The following is a 16,126-nucleotide window of genomic DNA, read 5'->3' on the forward strand; positions in this document are numbered from 1 at the left end:
TGCACCTTGCAGACAAAAAGGTGACTACTCCCATAGGTTCTCTCTGTTTTTTATTTTGAGTTTTTAATTCTCTTCTGTCACTGAGCCATTGATTTACTAAATCGTTTAATCACCTGCTTAAGACCCATTTAGAGTAGGACTTCATTAGGACTTAAGCACATATTTAACTTTAACCATGTGTTTAAGTGTTGTGTCAGCTCAGGGCTAGCACTGATTTAGCCCCGTGACTGTTAGCAACAGTGGGCATGCCTCCCAATAGTCCTGAGTTTTGTGGGACTGTTCCACTTTGATGCCCAACACTCCCTTACCTGATTGAAGTAGAATGCTTCCTGCATTCAGTGGTGCCTGATGCTATATACACATTGTGCACAGCGTGTACAATTGGCAGGGAATAGGATAGGGAGGGCAGCAGCTTCAGCTGCTCCTGGGTATGCTCAGCCTCCTCAGGTATGCTCACTAGCTGCAAGGTAGATCAGGAATGGGGAGTGATGCTGCTCCCAAGCAGGCTGGGTTGGATGGTGGGGACTGAGCATGGCACAGGTGTGCAAGGTACTGGGGCCAGTGGCTGCAGTGGGGATGGCTCCACAGGGATTGACTATGACCAGTTGTCCCGCTTTAGTCACTTGAAATGTTGGGAGGTGTGACGGTGGGTGCCCTACCATAGATAGGTGGCTGCTGCCGCCACCTCCACCATGTTTCTATCTTGCCTAGTTTAGGGAAAGTTCCCCCTTTGTCCTAGTGTTAAATTACACTGGTGCAAAATTCTTAGATTCGCTCTGAGCAGCGTTATAGTACATGCTAGTTAAAATGGTGGTGGCAGGGTTTAGCGAATGGGCATTCCAGTGAGTTTAGACCTCAGCCTTCAATATGTCAGGGGTGAGATTTGCCTATGATATGTTTTCCAAGTGGGAGAGAGCAGTTCTTTGCTCTTGCATATCAGAGTGGTATTGGTTTTAAAATAACTTATTAGGATAGACTATACAGCTGTTTAACCTTTCTCTTAGTTCCTGATGGAAAACAAAGCGTGTGGGGGGGAAACAATTGAGATCCATTTGGATTGTGTCACGAAACAGACATCTAAGCAGTCTCTTGCCAGCCACAGTTGTCTCAAGGGGATAAAGCAGCAGCCAACATACTGGGAGTTTCTTGGTACTGCCTATGTTATTGCAATTAAACTGAATTGCTGTTTTAATGTGTCAGTAAACAGTGAGTCATTCCTTCAGTACATTTGAGGGCTTAGTGTGTTCAAAGGTGAATAAAACTATGGACTCTGCATATCCAATAGGTCAGTTTTGAAGATGGATAGCTTTGTTTTCCTAAAATACAGATCCGTATCTTAGCTTTTTTTAAGAGAAGAGTGAAAATCAATCATCAAAATAGAACACATTATATTTTTAAAAGTTTGCATCACAGAAGCCATCACAGTTTGCACAACTGGTACCTTTTGAAAGGCAAATCAGGTTTGAAACAGTTACATAACTGCGTGGAGGATGTCTATATTGCCAATGGTGAGGATTTAGTATGACTATAGGCCTGCACTATTCACCCGTCTTAACAAAACCCTTCAAATATGTTGTTTTTCAATAAACTAAAACAACATGTTGTCTAATGTTGCCAAACATTTTCAGGCTTCCATCCTTTACAACATTTTTGTGAAAGTCATAATTACTTGATTATAGGAGGTTATAACTGGACTCTGTCCTTCTGTAGTGTAGAGCACATTATTGGTGTCTAATAATTCAGGTATCAGTGACATGGTAAGTTGTGCTAAAGATCTATAATCACTTCCTCAAAAACAATAAGAAGTCTGGTGGCACCTTAAAGACTTAACAGATTTATTTGGGCATAAGCTTTCATGTGTAAAAAAACCCCCTTCTTCAGATGCACCTGTTTTTGTGGATACAAACTAAGATGGATACCCCTCTGATACATAATCACTTCCTGTACTTGACACTACAGCTATTCTACATTCTCCAGGTGTTTTATTTAAAATAAGGTAGTGTTCCTGAGCTATGCAGTTTTTTATGGATTACCATCTCTCTATATGTCCCAAAAATGAGAGCAACATGGGCCACACTCTAATCAGAGATTGACCATACGCTTTTGAATCCCTATGACCCAAAAACTGACCTCGATTTTCACTAGAAATCTGACCTTGTTCTACTAGCCGTGCTGAAGCTCCACCAGTGCTAGTGCAGATGAGGCACCAGTGTTCTTACCACCCAGTTATCTAATCCCTACTCAGTGCAGGGCAAGATGAGTTGGTGGTAAAATCTCTGTTAGCTCCTCACTCCTGCAGAGAAGCAAGGGTAGCAAACTCACTAAAGAGCACGTCCAGACGGGGCTATAGGTTGATGTTGTGGATATCGGAGGTGGGGCTGAAAACAGTTTAGTTTTGTCTACACTAGGAGATTAGCCGCTTGTTGAAGGGCATGTGTTGCTAGCACAGGGACAGCTAGCTAATAAGCGACACAGGTGGGGGCCGGGTCCGCTCTACACGAAGGAAATGCTAGGGAGCTGAACAATCTGGGGAAGCCTTGTGCGGCAGGCGACTGGCAAAGGGTATCGACTAGCTCCGCTCTAAGCAGGGCTGGAGGGCACCGCTCACAGCGCCTCAGGGCCTCTGATCGCTCTCAGCTAGTGGGGCGGGGAGCCCCGCTGGAGGGGAGGAGCCCCAGCCGCCTGCTACGGCTGCACGCCAGTCACTGAGCGAGCTGAGGAGAGGGCCCGGGCGCGGCTCGGAGAGCGGGAGGGAAGGCGGCACATTTAAAGCTGGGCCCGGGCAGCCCCTCCCCGCAGCAGCCGCGAGTCTAGCGCGGGCCAGGAGGCGGCAGGAGCAGGTAACGTGGCGCTGCGGGAGGGTTAGTCCCTCGTCCCTGTCACTCCCTTTTTCTCTCCTCCTAGGCTCATCCTGCCTTTCCCCTCAGCTCGGGGCCCGGCGTCGTTCCTCGCAATCCGCTTGCGGTAACTGCATCGCCCTCTCCAGCCCCGGCCGGGGCCGGTGGCTCTAGGGACTAGCAGCGGCAGAGCCAAGGCACGGTGCTGCTCTTCGCCTGCTGCGGCGGGCGCTCGGGCCTCAGCTGCGTTAGGAGACCCGGGGGCTGGCTGTGCAACCTCCCCCGTCTCATCGGTGCGACCCCGCAGCGGTTCGAGTTAGTGACCCAGGGAAAGGAGCCTCTCCAAGGAGAGCGGAACTGTCTGGAAGAAATGGACGCGGGTGGTAGCTCGGGTCATCGGGCTGCTGCTAACACCCCCGCGTACAAAAGCGGGAGCCTGGCTTGGTGGGCTGCTTTTGTACTGCAGGTGTGGTGAAGGGACATGGAAACCTCGCTAATGGAGGTGAGCAGCGTCTCTCTTGTGGCCTTAGGAGCTAACAGTTCAAACAACAAGCTGGTTAAACAGTGCCCCGCAAAGGGAAAAATGGGTTTGTGGTCGTATATGATCTATTTAGATGGCCTGAAAGTTGCTTCAAAATACTCCCCCTTCCCCTCTCCCCGCCTTGTCTTTTATCTTCTAGAAATATCAGGAATGTCCAGTCTGGTTGGTGGGGTTGTTCTTCCTTTTGGGAATTTTCTAGGCGTTCTTTGAAGGGGTGGAGGTGGTTGCATCTTTTAAAAAAAACTCTCCTATTTCAGTTGAATAGGTGTAAACAATCCAAATTTTGATAGTCTGAGTAAAAAATTACTTCCTTTCTTAATGAACTAGGTTTCAGTTGCTTGATACCTGTGCCTCCCTTATATATTCATAATGAAGTTAAAAATACATAAACTAATTTTCCACCATTGTTTATCTATATTCCAAATACAAAGGCCCCCCCACTGAGATGTAGCATCATCATTATGCTAGGTCCTGTAAAACTTATAGTTAGAGTTCTGTGCCTATATAATGAGACAGGCCAAGAGCAGGGGGAGAAAGGAAGTATTGCTGATAGAAGGTTACATGCTTTGTAGCTTCAGTCCAAGTGCATTGTACACACAAGGTGACCAGATGTCCCGATTTTATAGGGACAGCCCTGATATTTGGTGCTTTTTCTTATATAGGCATCTATTAACCCCCACCTCCTGTCCTGATTTTTCACACTTGCTGTCTGGTCACCCTAGACACACCAGAGGTTCCTTTTATCCCCCCACAAACTCTGTTTGTACTACTCTCCCATCCCCCTCAAAAAGTTCCTGCAACCACCCATGCTAGAGAGGTTGTGTGTGCCCTATTCCCCATACCATTGGTTGTGTGCCCTTCCAGTCCCCCTTCCCATATGCCAAAGTCCTCTGTTCTGCCCCTTTATGCACAGGGTCTGTGGGCTATGAAGTTTTTGCTACTTCAGTTATTTTGGTATAGTTAAAGTGGCAAACCTCTCTAGTGAAGGGGTCTCAAACTCAAATGACCACGAGGGCCACATAAGGACTCGTACATTGGCCCGAGGGCCGCACCACTGACCACCCCCCTCCTCCCCTTCCATGAGGCCCTGCCCCTGCCCTGCCTCTTCCCACTCCTTCCCTGCCCCCATTCCAACCCCTTCACCAAAATCCCCACCCCAACTCCGCTCCCTCCCTGCCCCTGAGGGGTGCAGGGGGCTCAGGGCAGGGGGTGTGGGGTGCAGGAGGGGTGTGGGGTGCAGCAGGGGGCTCGGGGCAGGGGGCTCAGTCCGTGTGCCTGGAAAACACTAACCCAGACATGTCCCGGTGGACTTTGCTGAGTCACAGAGTTGAGCAATCCCCCATTTTGCGATGCTTGCACAGCCCTCTTACAGCATTGTAAATCCTTTGATTGGAATTCCCCTGCTGATTAATGGTTATTTAGCACCATCCTGGGAATGGGTCACCTCATTTGTCACTGGAGAACTAGCAGTGAAGACTCTCAAACTTACAACATATTTCAGTAACAACCATATAGCAAAATCTCATAACTTCATACACACACATGATATACATATTTTGACAGAACAATGGGTTTCAGAAGATAAGAAGATATATGAAAAGTTATGATATGGCATGCTTTGTATGAAATATATCATAATTATATGGCTGGTGAATATGGGGGTTCCTGGGTGCTGCTTTGAGGTACAGAGTGCCACACTGGTGTGTAAGTTTGTTTTCAGGACCACCAACCTGGCCCACAGGTTATTTTATGAACCCAGCAAAGCACACAACCACTGCTTGCTGTAGCAGACAAAACCACTGCTAACTCCAGAGTTCAGATCCAAGGAACAGGTTTATATCAGTATAGGTACAAAGTACCACACCCCTGTGATCAGTTGAGAGTGACCTGCCAGTGATCTGGCTTAGTACATACAGACAAGGTTGTACACAAACAAAGGCAAAGACTTAAATTTCAGTACACTTTTATGCTCAAGATGACCCCATATTTTTATCCACACCCCCTCCTCTGATTAATTACATAACGAGTAATAATATTTTATGACTAAATATAAGATTCTGCATTACACCCTAAATTATATAACTTGATTATCTACTTATTAATACTTTTTCTTATTGTTAATTTTAATATTTGACAGGGACTTTTTCTTTACCCTGATCATATTTGGTGGGGTCATCACAACCTCTCACTGTTACTGCATCCTTGTTATTTACCTAAATATCAAGGACATTTCAAGAAGTGAAATAACAGGATGCTTAGTTAGCCAAAAAGTTGTCTTGCGCTCCTTTCCAAAGGTCTGATGAACCAAACTAAACTAGGCCTACATTTATATTGATTATGCACTTGTCTATCTAATATGTGATATATAGGATCCATTAAATACACTTAGGCCCTTACCCTTTTACATGAGGTAAGTTTACCTAATCGTCGTCTCACCTCCTTACATGGTGTAACTTTTCTAGTGTAGACTACCACTTAGAGTATGTCTACACCTACCTTGGATTGACACTGTGGCGATTGATCCACTGGGGGTTGATTTAGTGGGTCCAGTGAAGACCCACTAAATCGATCACAGATCACTTTCCCGTCTACTCCAGTACTTCAGCAGAATGAGAAGCATAAGGTAAGTTGACAGGAGAGTTTCTCCCGTCGACCCAGTACAGTGTAGACACCACAATAAGTTGACCTAAGCTATGTCAACTCCAGCTACGTTATTTAGGTCGACTTAGCCCTGTAGCGTAGATCTGCCTTCAGTGTTGAACAGAGCCTTCATGCAAACAATGTAGGGTAAAAATGGAACCGATCATACCTGAATTTACGCTGGCTACTTACTTACTTTCCTGATACATGTTTCTTGTCACATTGGGCTGAATACAGTAGATTTCCTGGAGAGTCATTTGTTGCTGGTTCAGGCTTTATTCAGATGTCTGCATGGGACCCTCAGTGCTGTAGCTGTGTAGTTACATACACATGTAGAGAATGATTAATTGTCCATTATAAGCTATGGTATATTCTCTGAAAAGAGAGACATTTGGGTGTTAAACCAGTCACCCTACAAATATTAAGCAAACTAAATATAAATATTAGTATAAAATAATATTCATGGCTCAGAAAGGCCTCCCAACATGCAGCAGGGAGAATTCACTGATGGGTGTTGTGGGGACACAAGACATCCTTTTCAAAACTTAAACTTTGTTTTTAAATGATGTTGCAAAGATAACATTAAATAGCTGATCTGAATGTAAACTGATGTCATTTTGTCTGGTCTAAACTAGCACTTAGGGAAAGGAGGTGGGGGAAGAAAATCTCCTACTGGCATAAAAAATGATGGAGGCAATAGTGTAGCATCTAAATCAAGAATTCTCAGACACTTTTGTGGACCACTCCTTCTTTCAAATCATGATATCTGAGATAATCTTCTCTCCTAATCATGATAATTGCCCGTTGGCAACTCTGGAAATTGCTTACATGGAAGAGTTATACTATGAAAATATTAAAAATTGGCTACAAGCACCTAAAATTAAATTTTTTTTTAGCAGCTGGAAATGTGGAGGTGAGCAGCCAGCTTCCTGCAGAGTACCAGTAGTCCACAAACTGCAGTCTGCCACTCTCTCTGCTTTTATTTGTGTAATCTTACACCGATAAAAAGGATGCCCTTTTTCTCAATGTTGCTATCACTGGTGGAATTGCAATGATGTAAGACTTAGCACCAAAAAAGCTAGTGTAACACAGCCTCTGAGTCTCGAGACAGATAATTGAAATGACACTAAAAATGACTCTAATGTTTTCATATGACTGTTCCAGAGGCATTGGTGAAACTGATCAATAATCTTGCCAATTTCATGCTGCTGCAGATGCTTTACTGAGCATCAGCAGCCAGGATTCCCTGAGGAGTAAGAGCGCCAGCCCTGACCCCCCAAAAAGAGGCTGGAAGAAGGGCTGGCTAACAGGCCTTTCTGCATTTCCCTTGAAACAGTGAGATGCTCATAGGGTGGGGAGAAGGAGAAGAGACAAAGCTGCTATCTTCTTCATAAAAAGAAAAGGAGTACTTGTGGCACCTTAGAGACTAACCAATTTATTTGAGCATAAGCTTTCGTGAGCTACAGCTCACTTCATCAGATGCATACTGTGGAAAATACAGAAGATGTTGTTTTTATACACGCAAACCATGAAAAAATGGGTGTTTATCACTATAAAAGGTTTTCTCTCCCCCCACCCCACTCTCCTGCTGATAATAGCTTATCTAAAGTGATCACTCTCCTTACAATGCGTGTGATGATCAAGGTGGGCCATTTCCAGCACAAATCCAGGGTTTAATAAGAACATCTGAGGAACGGGGGGGGGGAGGAAAAAACAAGGGAAAATAGGTTACCTTGCATAATGACATAGCCACTCCCAGTCTCTATTCAAGCCTAAGTTAATTGTATCCAATTTGCAAATGAATTCCAATTCAGCAGTCTCTCGCTAGAGTCTGGTTTTGAAGTTTTTCTGTTGTAATATCGCAACTTTCATGTCTGTAATTGCATGACCAGAGAGATTGAAGTGTTCTCCGACTGGTTTATGAATGTTATAATTCTTGACATCTGATTTGTGTCCATTTATTCTTTTACGTAGAGACTGTCCAGTTTGACCAATGTACATAGCAGGGGGTCATTACTGGCACATGATGGCATATATCACATTGGTAGATGTGCAGGTGAACAAGCCTCGGATAGTGTGACTGATGTGATTAGGCCCTGTGATGGTGTCCCCTGAATAGATATGTGGGCACAGTTGGCAACGGGCTTTGTTGCAAGGATAGGTTCCTGGATTAGTGGTTCTGTCATGTGGTATGTGGTTGCTGGTGAGTATTTGCTTCAGGTTGGGGGGCTGTTTGTAGGCAAGGACTGGCCTGTCTCCCAAGATTTGTGAGAGTGTTGGGTCATCCTTCAGGATAGGTTGTAGATCCTTGATAATGCGTTGGAGAGGTTTTAGTTGGGGGCTGAAGGTGACGGCTAGTGGCGTTCTGTTATTTTCTTTGTTAGGCCTGTCCTTTAGTAGGTGACTTCTGGGAACTCTTCTGGCTCTATCAATCTGTTTCTTCACTTCCGCAGGTGGGTATTGTAGTTGTAAGAATGCTTGATAGAGATCTTGTAGGTGTTTGTCTCTGTCTGAGGGGTTGGAGGAAATGCGGTGGTATCTCAGAGCTTGGCTGTAGACAATGGATCGTGTGGTGTGGTCAGGGTGAAAGCTGGAGGCATGTAGGTAGGAATAGCGGTCAGTAGGTTTCTGGTATAGGGTGATGTTTATGTGACCATTGTTTATTAGCACTGTAGTGTCCAGGAAGTGGATCTCTTGTGTGGACTGGACCAGGCTAAGGTTGATGGTGGGATAGAAATTGTTGAAATCATGGTGGAATTCCTCAAGGGCTTCTTTTCCATGGGTCCAGATGATGATGTCATCAATATAGCGCAAGTAGAGTAGGGGCATTAGGGGACGAGAGCTGAGGAAGCATTGTTCTAAGTCAGCCATAAAAATGTTGGCATATTGTGGGGCCATGCGGGTACCCATAGCAGTGCCGCTGATTTGAAGGTATACATTGTCCCCAAATGTAAAATAGTTATGGGTAAGGACAAAGTCGCAAAGTTCAGCCACCAGGTTAGCCGTGACATCGGGGATAGTGTTCTTGACGGCTTGTAGTCCATCTTTGTGTGGAATGTTGGTGTAGAGAGCTTCCACATCCATAGTGGCCAGGATGGCGTTATCAGGAAGATCACCGATGGATTTGTAGTTTCCTCAGGAAGTCAGTGGTGTCTCGAAGGTAGCTGGGAGTGTTGGTAGCATAGGGCCTGAGGAGAGAGTCTACATAGCCAGACAATCCTGCTGTCAGGGTGCCAATGCCTGAGATGATGGGGCGCCCAGGATTTCTAGGTTTATGGATCTTGGGTAGTAGATAGAATAACCCAGGTCGGGGTTCCAGGGGTGTGTCTGTGTGGATTTGATCTTGTGCTTTTTCAGGGAGTTTCTTGAGCAAATGCTGTAGTTTCTTTTGGTAACTCTCAGTGGGATTAGAGGGTAATGGCTTGTAGAAAGTGGTGTTGGAGAGCTGCCTAGCAGCCTCTTGTTCATGTTCCGACCTAGTCATGATGACAACAGCACCTCCTTTGTCCGCCTTTTTGATTATGATGTCAGAGTTGTTTCTGAGGCTGTGGATGGCATTGTGTTCTGCACGGCTGAGGTTGTGGGGCAAGTGATGCTGCTTTTCCACAATTTCAGCCCGTGCACGTCAGCAGAAGCACTCTATGCAGAAGTCCAGTCTGCTGTCTCAACCTTCAGGAGGAGTCCACCTAGAATCCTTCTTTTTGTAGTGTTGGTAGGGAGGTCTCTGTGGATTAGTATGTTGTTCAGAAGTGTGTTGGAAATATTCCTTGAGTTGGAGACGTCGAAAATAGGATTCTAGGTCACCACAGAACTGTATCATGTTCATGGGGTTGGAGGGGCAGAAGGAGAGGCCCCGAGATAGGACAGCTGCTTCTGCTGGGCTAAGAGTATAGTTGGATAGGTTAACAATATTGCTGGGTGGGTTGAGGGAACCATTGCTGTGGCCCCTTGTGGCATGTAGTAGTTTAGAAAGTTTAGCGTCCTTTTTCTTTTGTAGAGAAGCAAAGTGTGTGTGTTTTAGTAAAGTCCAGACACGAGGAAGTTTGTGTGGAAGGTTGGTTTTTTATGAGAGTATCCATTTTTGAGAGCTCATTCTTTATCTTTCCCTGTTTGCTGTAGAGGATGTTGATCAGGTGGTTCCGCAGTTTCTTTGAGAGCGTGTGGCACAAGCTGTCAGCATAGTCTGTGTGGTATGTAGATTGTAATGGACTTTTTTACCTTCAGTCCTTTTGGTACGATGTCCATCTGTTTGCGTTTGGAAAGGAAGATGTCTGTCTGTATCTGTACAAGTTTTTTCATGCAGTTGATAGATTTCCACTCCGTACGGCTAAATGCGGTGCCTTGCATGATGACAGGTTTCAGAGTAACAGCCGTGTTAGTCTGTATTCGCAAAAAGAAAAGGAGTACTTGTGGCACCTTAGACTAACCAATTTATTTGAGCATAAGCTTTCGTGAGCTACAGCTCACTTCATCGGATGCATACTTCACCTACTACAGGACAGGCCTAACAAAGGCCCCCCCGTTCCTCAGATGTTCTTGTTAAACCCTGGTTTTGTGCTGGAAATGGCCCACCTTGATTATCACACACATTGTAAGGAGAGTGATCACTTTAGGCACACCTGAGGCACCTAACTCCAGGAGAGGGTTCACAGCTGAGAATCACAAGTGGAGATATGCACCTACCTGTAGTGAGGACTTAGGCATTTTTGTCTGTGAGAGGGGCGAGGCTTAAGATGCACCCCTGCCATCAGCGTCTTCCATTGGCTAAGTAAGGGAGCTCTCTATGTAGCATGCTGTCTGTTGTGGATCATATTCTAATGTATAGAGAGCCTAGGTGCCTAACTCAGACTTTGTGGATTGCATTGATGTTCCTGTGATTTTTTTCTAGGTGCTTAAAAGTTAGGGGTTGTGATGCTGAATGTGAATCTAAGCCTCCAGTAAATTGTTCAGCTACCGAATTATATCCTTTGGGTATTAAACTCCTATAAACTGGAAAGAAAGGATCATGAGATAATGTAATGCAAGCTTACTTATGTGTTCCTGTGCTTCCTGCCCCATGCAAGTAGAATTGTCTACTGTATTTTATCCTCTGCTGCTTAGTAATCAAGACTGCATATGATCTCCTGTCCTGGTGAAGAAGGTTTTCTCATCCGTAAGAGCTACTGTGGCAGGATTCAATTTAGATAATGTGGTTCGTAATCTGTAGTAGATACGATGTTGCAGTGTTCTGTATGACATCCTAGAATACAGTGGTTGTCAGTAGCAATAAAACTGCATTGGAATGTTATGGGCTGAAATACTCTCCAGGACAGGATGGTGATTTGTACATGATTTTGAACAAATTATTTGTTCGCTAAAACTATCTAACGAAAGTTGTCAGAGTGGACTGTGATAGTTTGGCTGTGTCCCAGGTCTTAGGGAAACCTCTACAAGCTCTAGTTCATCTGAAGGGTTAGCTGTGAGTGTGTCTTGAAATCAGATATGTACAGACCAGAAGATTTCTGAGCTTGATAGCAGCTATTTAATAGTAATTTAGAACATGAGGAAGGTATCCTCAAGAAATTGGAGATTCTCCGTTGTAGCTTGAAGATGCAGCATAGCAAGATGTTGGCTCTTTTTCTGTTTTAAATGCCCTCTGAAACATCAACACTGACCGCTTTTTCTGGAAATTTTTTTCTGTTTTGAATATTTTTTTCAAATTGACTCTCATCTGGGATCTAACTTTATTTAGATAAATGCTGTAGTTTGTTGTGGGTTGCTGCTTCTTCCTGTTGGTTCCTTTTGTTAAGCCACCAAATGAGTGGTGTAAATTACTTTGTCTAAACAGAAACCACGATGCTGTGCTGAGTAGAGATTGGGGTTCATGCTGGAAGTGGTACAGCAAATAATCTTCCGTGGCAGACAATACCCTCTTTCTGCTACTCGGGGAAGAAAAGGTGAGTCTGCTGCAGTATTTTAATCTGCTGTATGAAACCACAGTTTTACTGTATTACTAGGCCTGCAAGTAAGTGTCTTTTCTGTAATGAGAATTGTCTTCCACTGAACTGTGATGGTGTGATTACAACTTGCCTAATTCGGTATTGCAGTCCCTCTTTTTGAGTTTAATTATTTAGGCTTGTTAAAGGAATCTTACACGTGCCTGATGTGTTTTGATAAAAGCTGTCCTCTTCTGTGACTGTAATAACTTCTGAAGTACAGCACAGAACCAAGTTTCTGGGACCCAAGTTAAAACCAAAGATGTTGAATTTGAAATAAGAAATACTGTATAAGGCCTTGGAAATTCACAAATTAATTTGTGAAAAATAATGAGGAATGTGAGTAAAAATGGGGCTTAAGCATTTGAGCTGACTTTGAGATAGTAAGGAGTCAAGAATGGATGGCTAGTAACTATTATGTTACAAGGATTGTCTACAGACTCTCCAAACAATCCATAGTTACAGTAGCAGGGCAGTTTTATGAACTCGTCATTAAAACACGATTGCAAGAAAACTGAATAGAGGTGAATTTGAGCTGTGAAGTTCTGACTGAGAGTTTTGATGTTAGGCCTATCTATACCCAACAGATATATTTAAATAAAGCACCGTAAGAAATGGTAGGGTTAAGAAACCATGAAACAACTGACATTCTTAAAACTTGTTTCTAATTTTGTCTTGAGCATCATTAAGGTCAATTTAGAAGTAAAGTAATGCAGTAAGCAAAATATTGTTTATACACGATCAATAATCCAACACATCTGAAAAACACTTAAGAAATGCATTTCTTTCATGTTCTTATTGTCACATTTTTTTTTCTCCATTTGGGTGGAATACATAACTAATATTCAGAGCTTGAATATTTAATTTCTAATCTAAATATCTGAATGGAACTTGAGTTAGTTATCCTGGAATAAACATTTTTGGCTGAGCTCTGAGGGTCAACTTTACTAAATCACCTAGTCCAAACTTCATTGTCTGTATCTCAAATACAGTTAAACTGTCTTTTTTTTATTTTAGGCAGAATAAACATGCCCTTGAAAATCTGCTTCTGACAAAATGAGGAGTGTGGCGGGGGGGAGGAGGAATTCTTTTACTGGATTGTATTAATGGGAATACAGCATATTTAAATCAAGAAAAGGAAGGCAGGGGTTTTTTTGCTTGGCCATTATTAGGTTTCAGCTGTATTAAATTTTGGACACCACATGTTTATTTAAAAAACACCTGCTTTGGTGGATTCAGAGGTTTGGGGTGGGGTAAAGTATATGTAGGGAAAAGGGCATGCTCATTGTACATTAAAGATCAGACATAACTGTCCTGTAAATATGAGGATGTTAGGAAAGGAGTGCATTATTCCCTGGTCAAAAAGTTAAACAGAATAAATGTGTTTAGAAGTCAAGAAGGAAAAATTTTAAGAATCTTTTTGGTAATAAAACAAGATGCCAAGGGAATCTGTAGCATTTCTCTCATTATTGGTTTTTTTTTTTTTTTTTTTTAAGGAATTTGTTGGGAGTTATTTAAGCTGCAGTATTCTTGACACAATGTAGAGGGAAGGACCAACTGACTTGCTCAGTGTTCTTTCCAACCCAGTTGATTTCATTTGATACAAACTTAGGGCTTGTTCAAGACAGGGCATTGGACTAGTTGTTGGTGTTATAATAATAGTTCATTTAGGAAATAATGGCATTATGTATATCTTTCCTTCTGCAGACCATGGGTTCTGAATCAAAGCAAAGTTTCATAGGAAGCTTTCTGCAGCCTCCAGATAAAATGTTTGTTCCTACCTTTGGTCAGAGCAAGTCAAAGAAGGCAACAGCTACCATTGGTGACATGCTTCCTGCCCCAAACAACCAAGGTAAAGCCACAAAAAAAAGTGTTCCTTTTAACTCTATTAAGCAAATTGCCTTGTCTGGTCTACTTATGATCTAAATGACTAACGTTCGTTGGACTGGAGGCTTGTGTGGAGAATGAGTAGTATCCCCAGACTTGGGGGCTGTATCCTAGAAGCTGGTTGCCACCTCTCCTAACTTTGGCTGTGAAATCTGTTTTGCTTGAAAATTGGAGATTGCTTCTGTAGAGTTTGAAGTTTATCACTTTCTTTTTAGCATTACTTTGATTTGAAACTTTGATTTTTGTTTCAGAGTAACAGCCGTGTTAGTCTGTATTCGCAAAAAGAAAAGGAGTACTTGTGGCACCTTAGAGACTAACCAATTTATTTGAGCATAAGCTTTCGTGAGCTACATGCATCCGATGAAGTGAGCTATAGCTCACGAAAGCTTATGCTCAAATAAATTGGTTAGTCTCTAAGGTGCCACAAGTACTCCTTTTCTTTTTGATTTTTGTGTGACATTGTTTGCTTCCCTCTAGGTCAAAAATCACTTAACTTTCTGCATAAGATCCCCTGGAAAACTTGAGGAGAAAATACATTGTAAAGAACCAAAGTTATAAACTATTTTGGTTATGGATAGTTTTGAGCCAAGTCTTGTTCCCGTTGCTGTTAAATCAATAGCAAATAATTCACATTTGGTGGGAGCAGCGTTGGGTACTATGTATGTGAACATGTTTCTTTCTACTGTGGCTTAATCATAGGAAGAACCTAAGGCTCCTTCTTTAGTTGACTCCTAAGAGGGTTCTTACACAAGCTTCTGCTACTAGACGGAGAGAGTGAGTGTGTTGGGTTGTCTTTTTTAAACTGTTGGACTACGGTTCTGGAGCTTAGTCTTCAGGTACACTGGAATAATGCCTGGTACACCTAGGGGAAGATCTAAGGTGGCGTTATACCACATTTCTGCCTTCTAGTCCCTGATCTTAGGGGCAGTATTGCTCCAAGTTTTAGCCATTGTGCCAGCTGGGGGTCACTGCAACATGATCCAGCCAACAACCATGCTCTGAGGAAAATGGGGGTAGCTGGCAGGGAGAGCAGGGACATTATTTCCCCCCCACCAAGGGAGTCCTCCGTTTGTGTACGGGAAACCTTAAGGCTTGTGTGTGCTATTGGAATGTCACAAAGAGTGCTTAGTTTGTGTCAGAACTGGGCCCTTTCTCTGTAAGCGTGTGACTATGGAGAGGCAATAGCATCTTCGGAGTAAAAGTTGTAGCTGTGGTGATACTTCATCATAAACATTTGAAAGCACAGTTTTAACCACACATTATGTTAGGGAACAAATACTTTTTTGAAATGTAAAAATGGTTCCTCCTTGACATTTTTCCAAAGTGTCTAACTTTCTCTTCGATCTGTCCAAAACAATCACATGATGCCACAATAAGTGAATCCTAAATAGATGTTGAGGTTGACTCATCCAAGAAGCTTTTTTCCAAGGACAAGAATAGCTTAATAATCAAGGAATTGCCATTATTTGGCAGTTGAAGCAGTTCTCTTTCAATAAAGCAGATATTGGGGAGAAAAAGGGGCAACAGAATATCTGAGCTACTTTGAGTGTCAAACTGGCTTTCAGAAGTGAGAGAAAAATCTAGGATCTGTTAAAATGTACTCCTCCTCCTTCCTGCCATCCCTATGAAAATGCCCCTGTGACCTATAAGGAATGTGCACATTTTGAGATTGGGTAACAGAAGAGCAGAGCATAAATCAAGTGCAGAGGTTACACAGAAAATACGACTGAGCCAGAAACAAGACTTAATTTTTAATCTCAATAGCAAGCCCATGTTGTATTCAGTAGATCACTGTGCCTCTGATGCAAATTGCTTCCAACCTCTTTATTTAGGCTAATTGTAAAACTGGGCAAACAATGCTTACCCATTTCTGCAAAGTTCTCTGAAATCTAGAAATTAAAAAGGATTACTCACCCTTCTCCAGGAGGCATTGCAAGTTAGGCATTGGCTGTTTAACTTAGACCTGAGTTCTAGTCTTTGGTCTGATATTTAATTTGCTATAACTTGCTGGCACTCCTTACTAGCATTTGGAGTGAAGATGGCTATGCATGTATACACAGCACATTCTCACTTAGCGACATAGAAAACAAATGCGTTTTGTAAGGTGTGCACTGAAAGTGCTGGATCTCCATAGGATCCACTGTTAACTTTTCCAGTGGGTGCTGTGGCTCTTCTCTAACAATTGGGTGAGTTATTTATCACATGTATTCTTTCTTTTTTAAATGGTCTTTTCTACTCATTTCATA

The 16,126-nt window shown here is 43.0% G+C and overlaps 1 protein-coding gene across 5 annotated transcripts in view; it reads left to right on the top strand.

The window, feature by feature from the left end:
- Positions 1-2,673: 2,673 nt before the first annotated feature.
- CEP57L1 (centrosomal protein 57 like 1) overlaps positions 2,674-16,126 on the top strand; it is a 38,019-nt gene continuing 24,566 nt past the window's right edge. Inside the window, exons 1-3 of one of the 5 annotated variants that reach the window (XM_048844844.2) lie at positions 2,675-2,840; positions 11,846-11,954; positions 13,701-13,845. In XM_048844844.2, the coding sequence (XP_048700801.2) occupies positions 13,704-13,845 (142 nt within the window). In that variant the 5' untranslated portion in view covers positions 2,675-2,840; positions 11,846-11,954; positions 13,701-13,703. Of the gene's footprint in view, positions 2,841-2,893; positions 3,340-11,845; positions 11,955-13,700; positions 13,846-16,126 lie in introns of those variants that run through there. The other 4 variants (XM_048844845.2, XM_075126634.1, XM_075126635.1 and 1 more) reach the window with 4 other exon arrangements.

This window comes from Caretta caretta, chromosome 3 (genome assembly GCF_965140235.1).
Source record: "Caretta caretta isolate rCarCar2 chromosome 3, rCarCar1.hap1, whole genome shotgun sequence".
Lineage (NCBI taxonomy): Eukaryota > Metazoa > Chordata > Testudines > Cheloniidae > Caretta > Caretta caretta.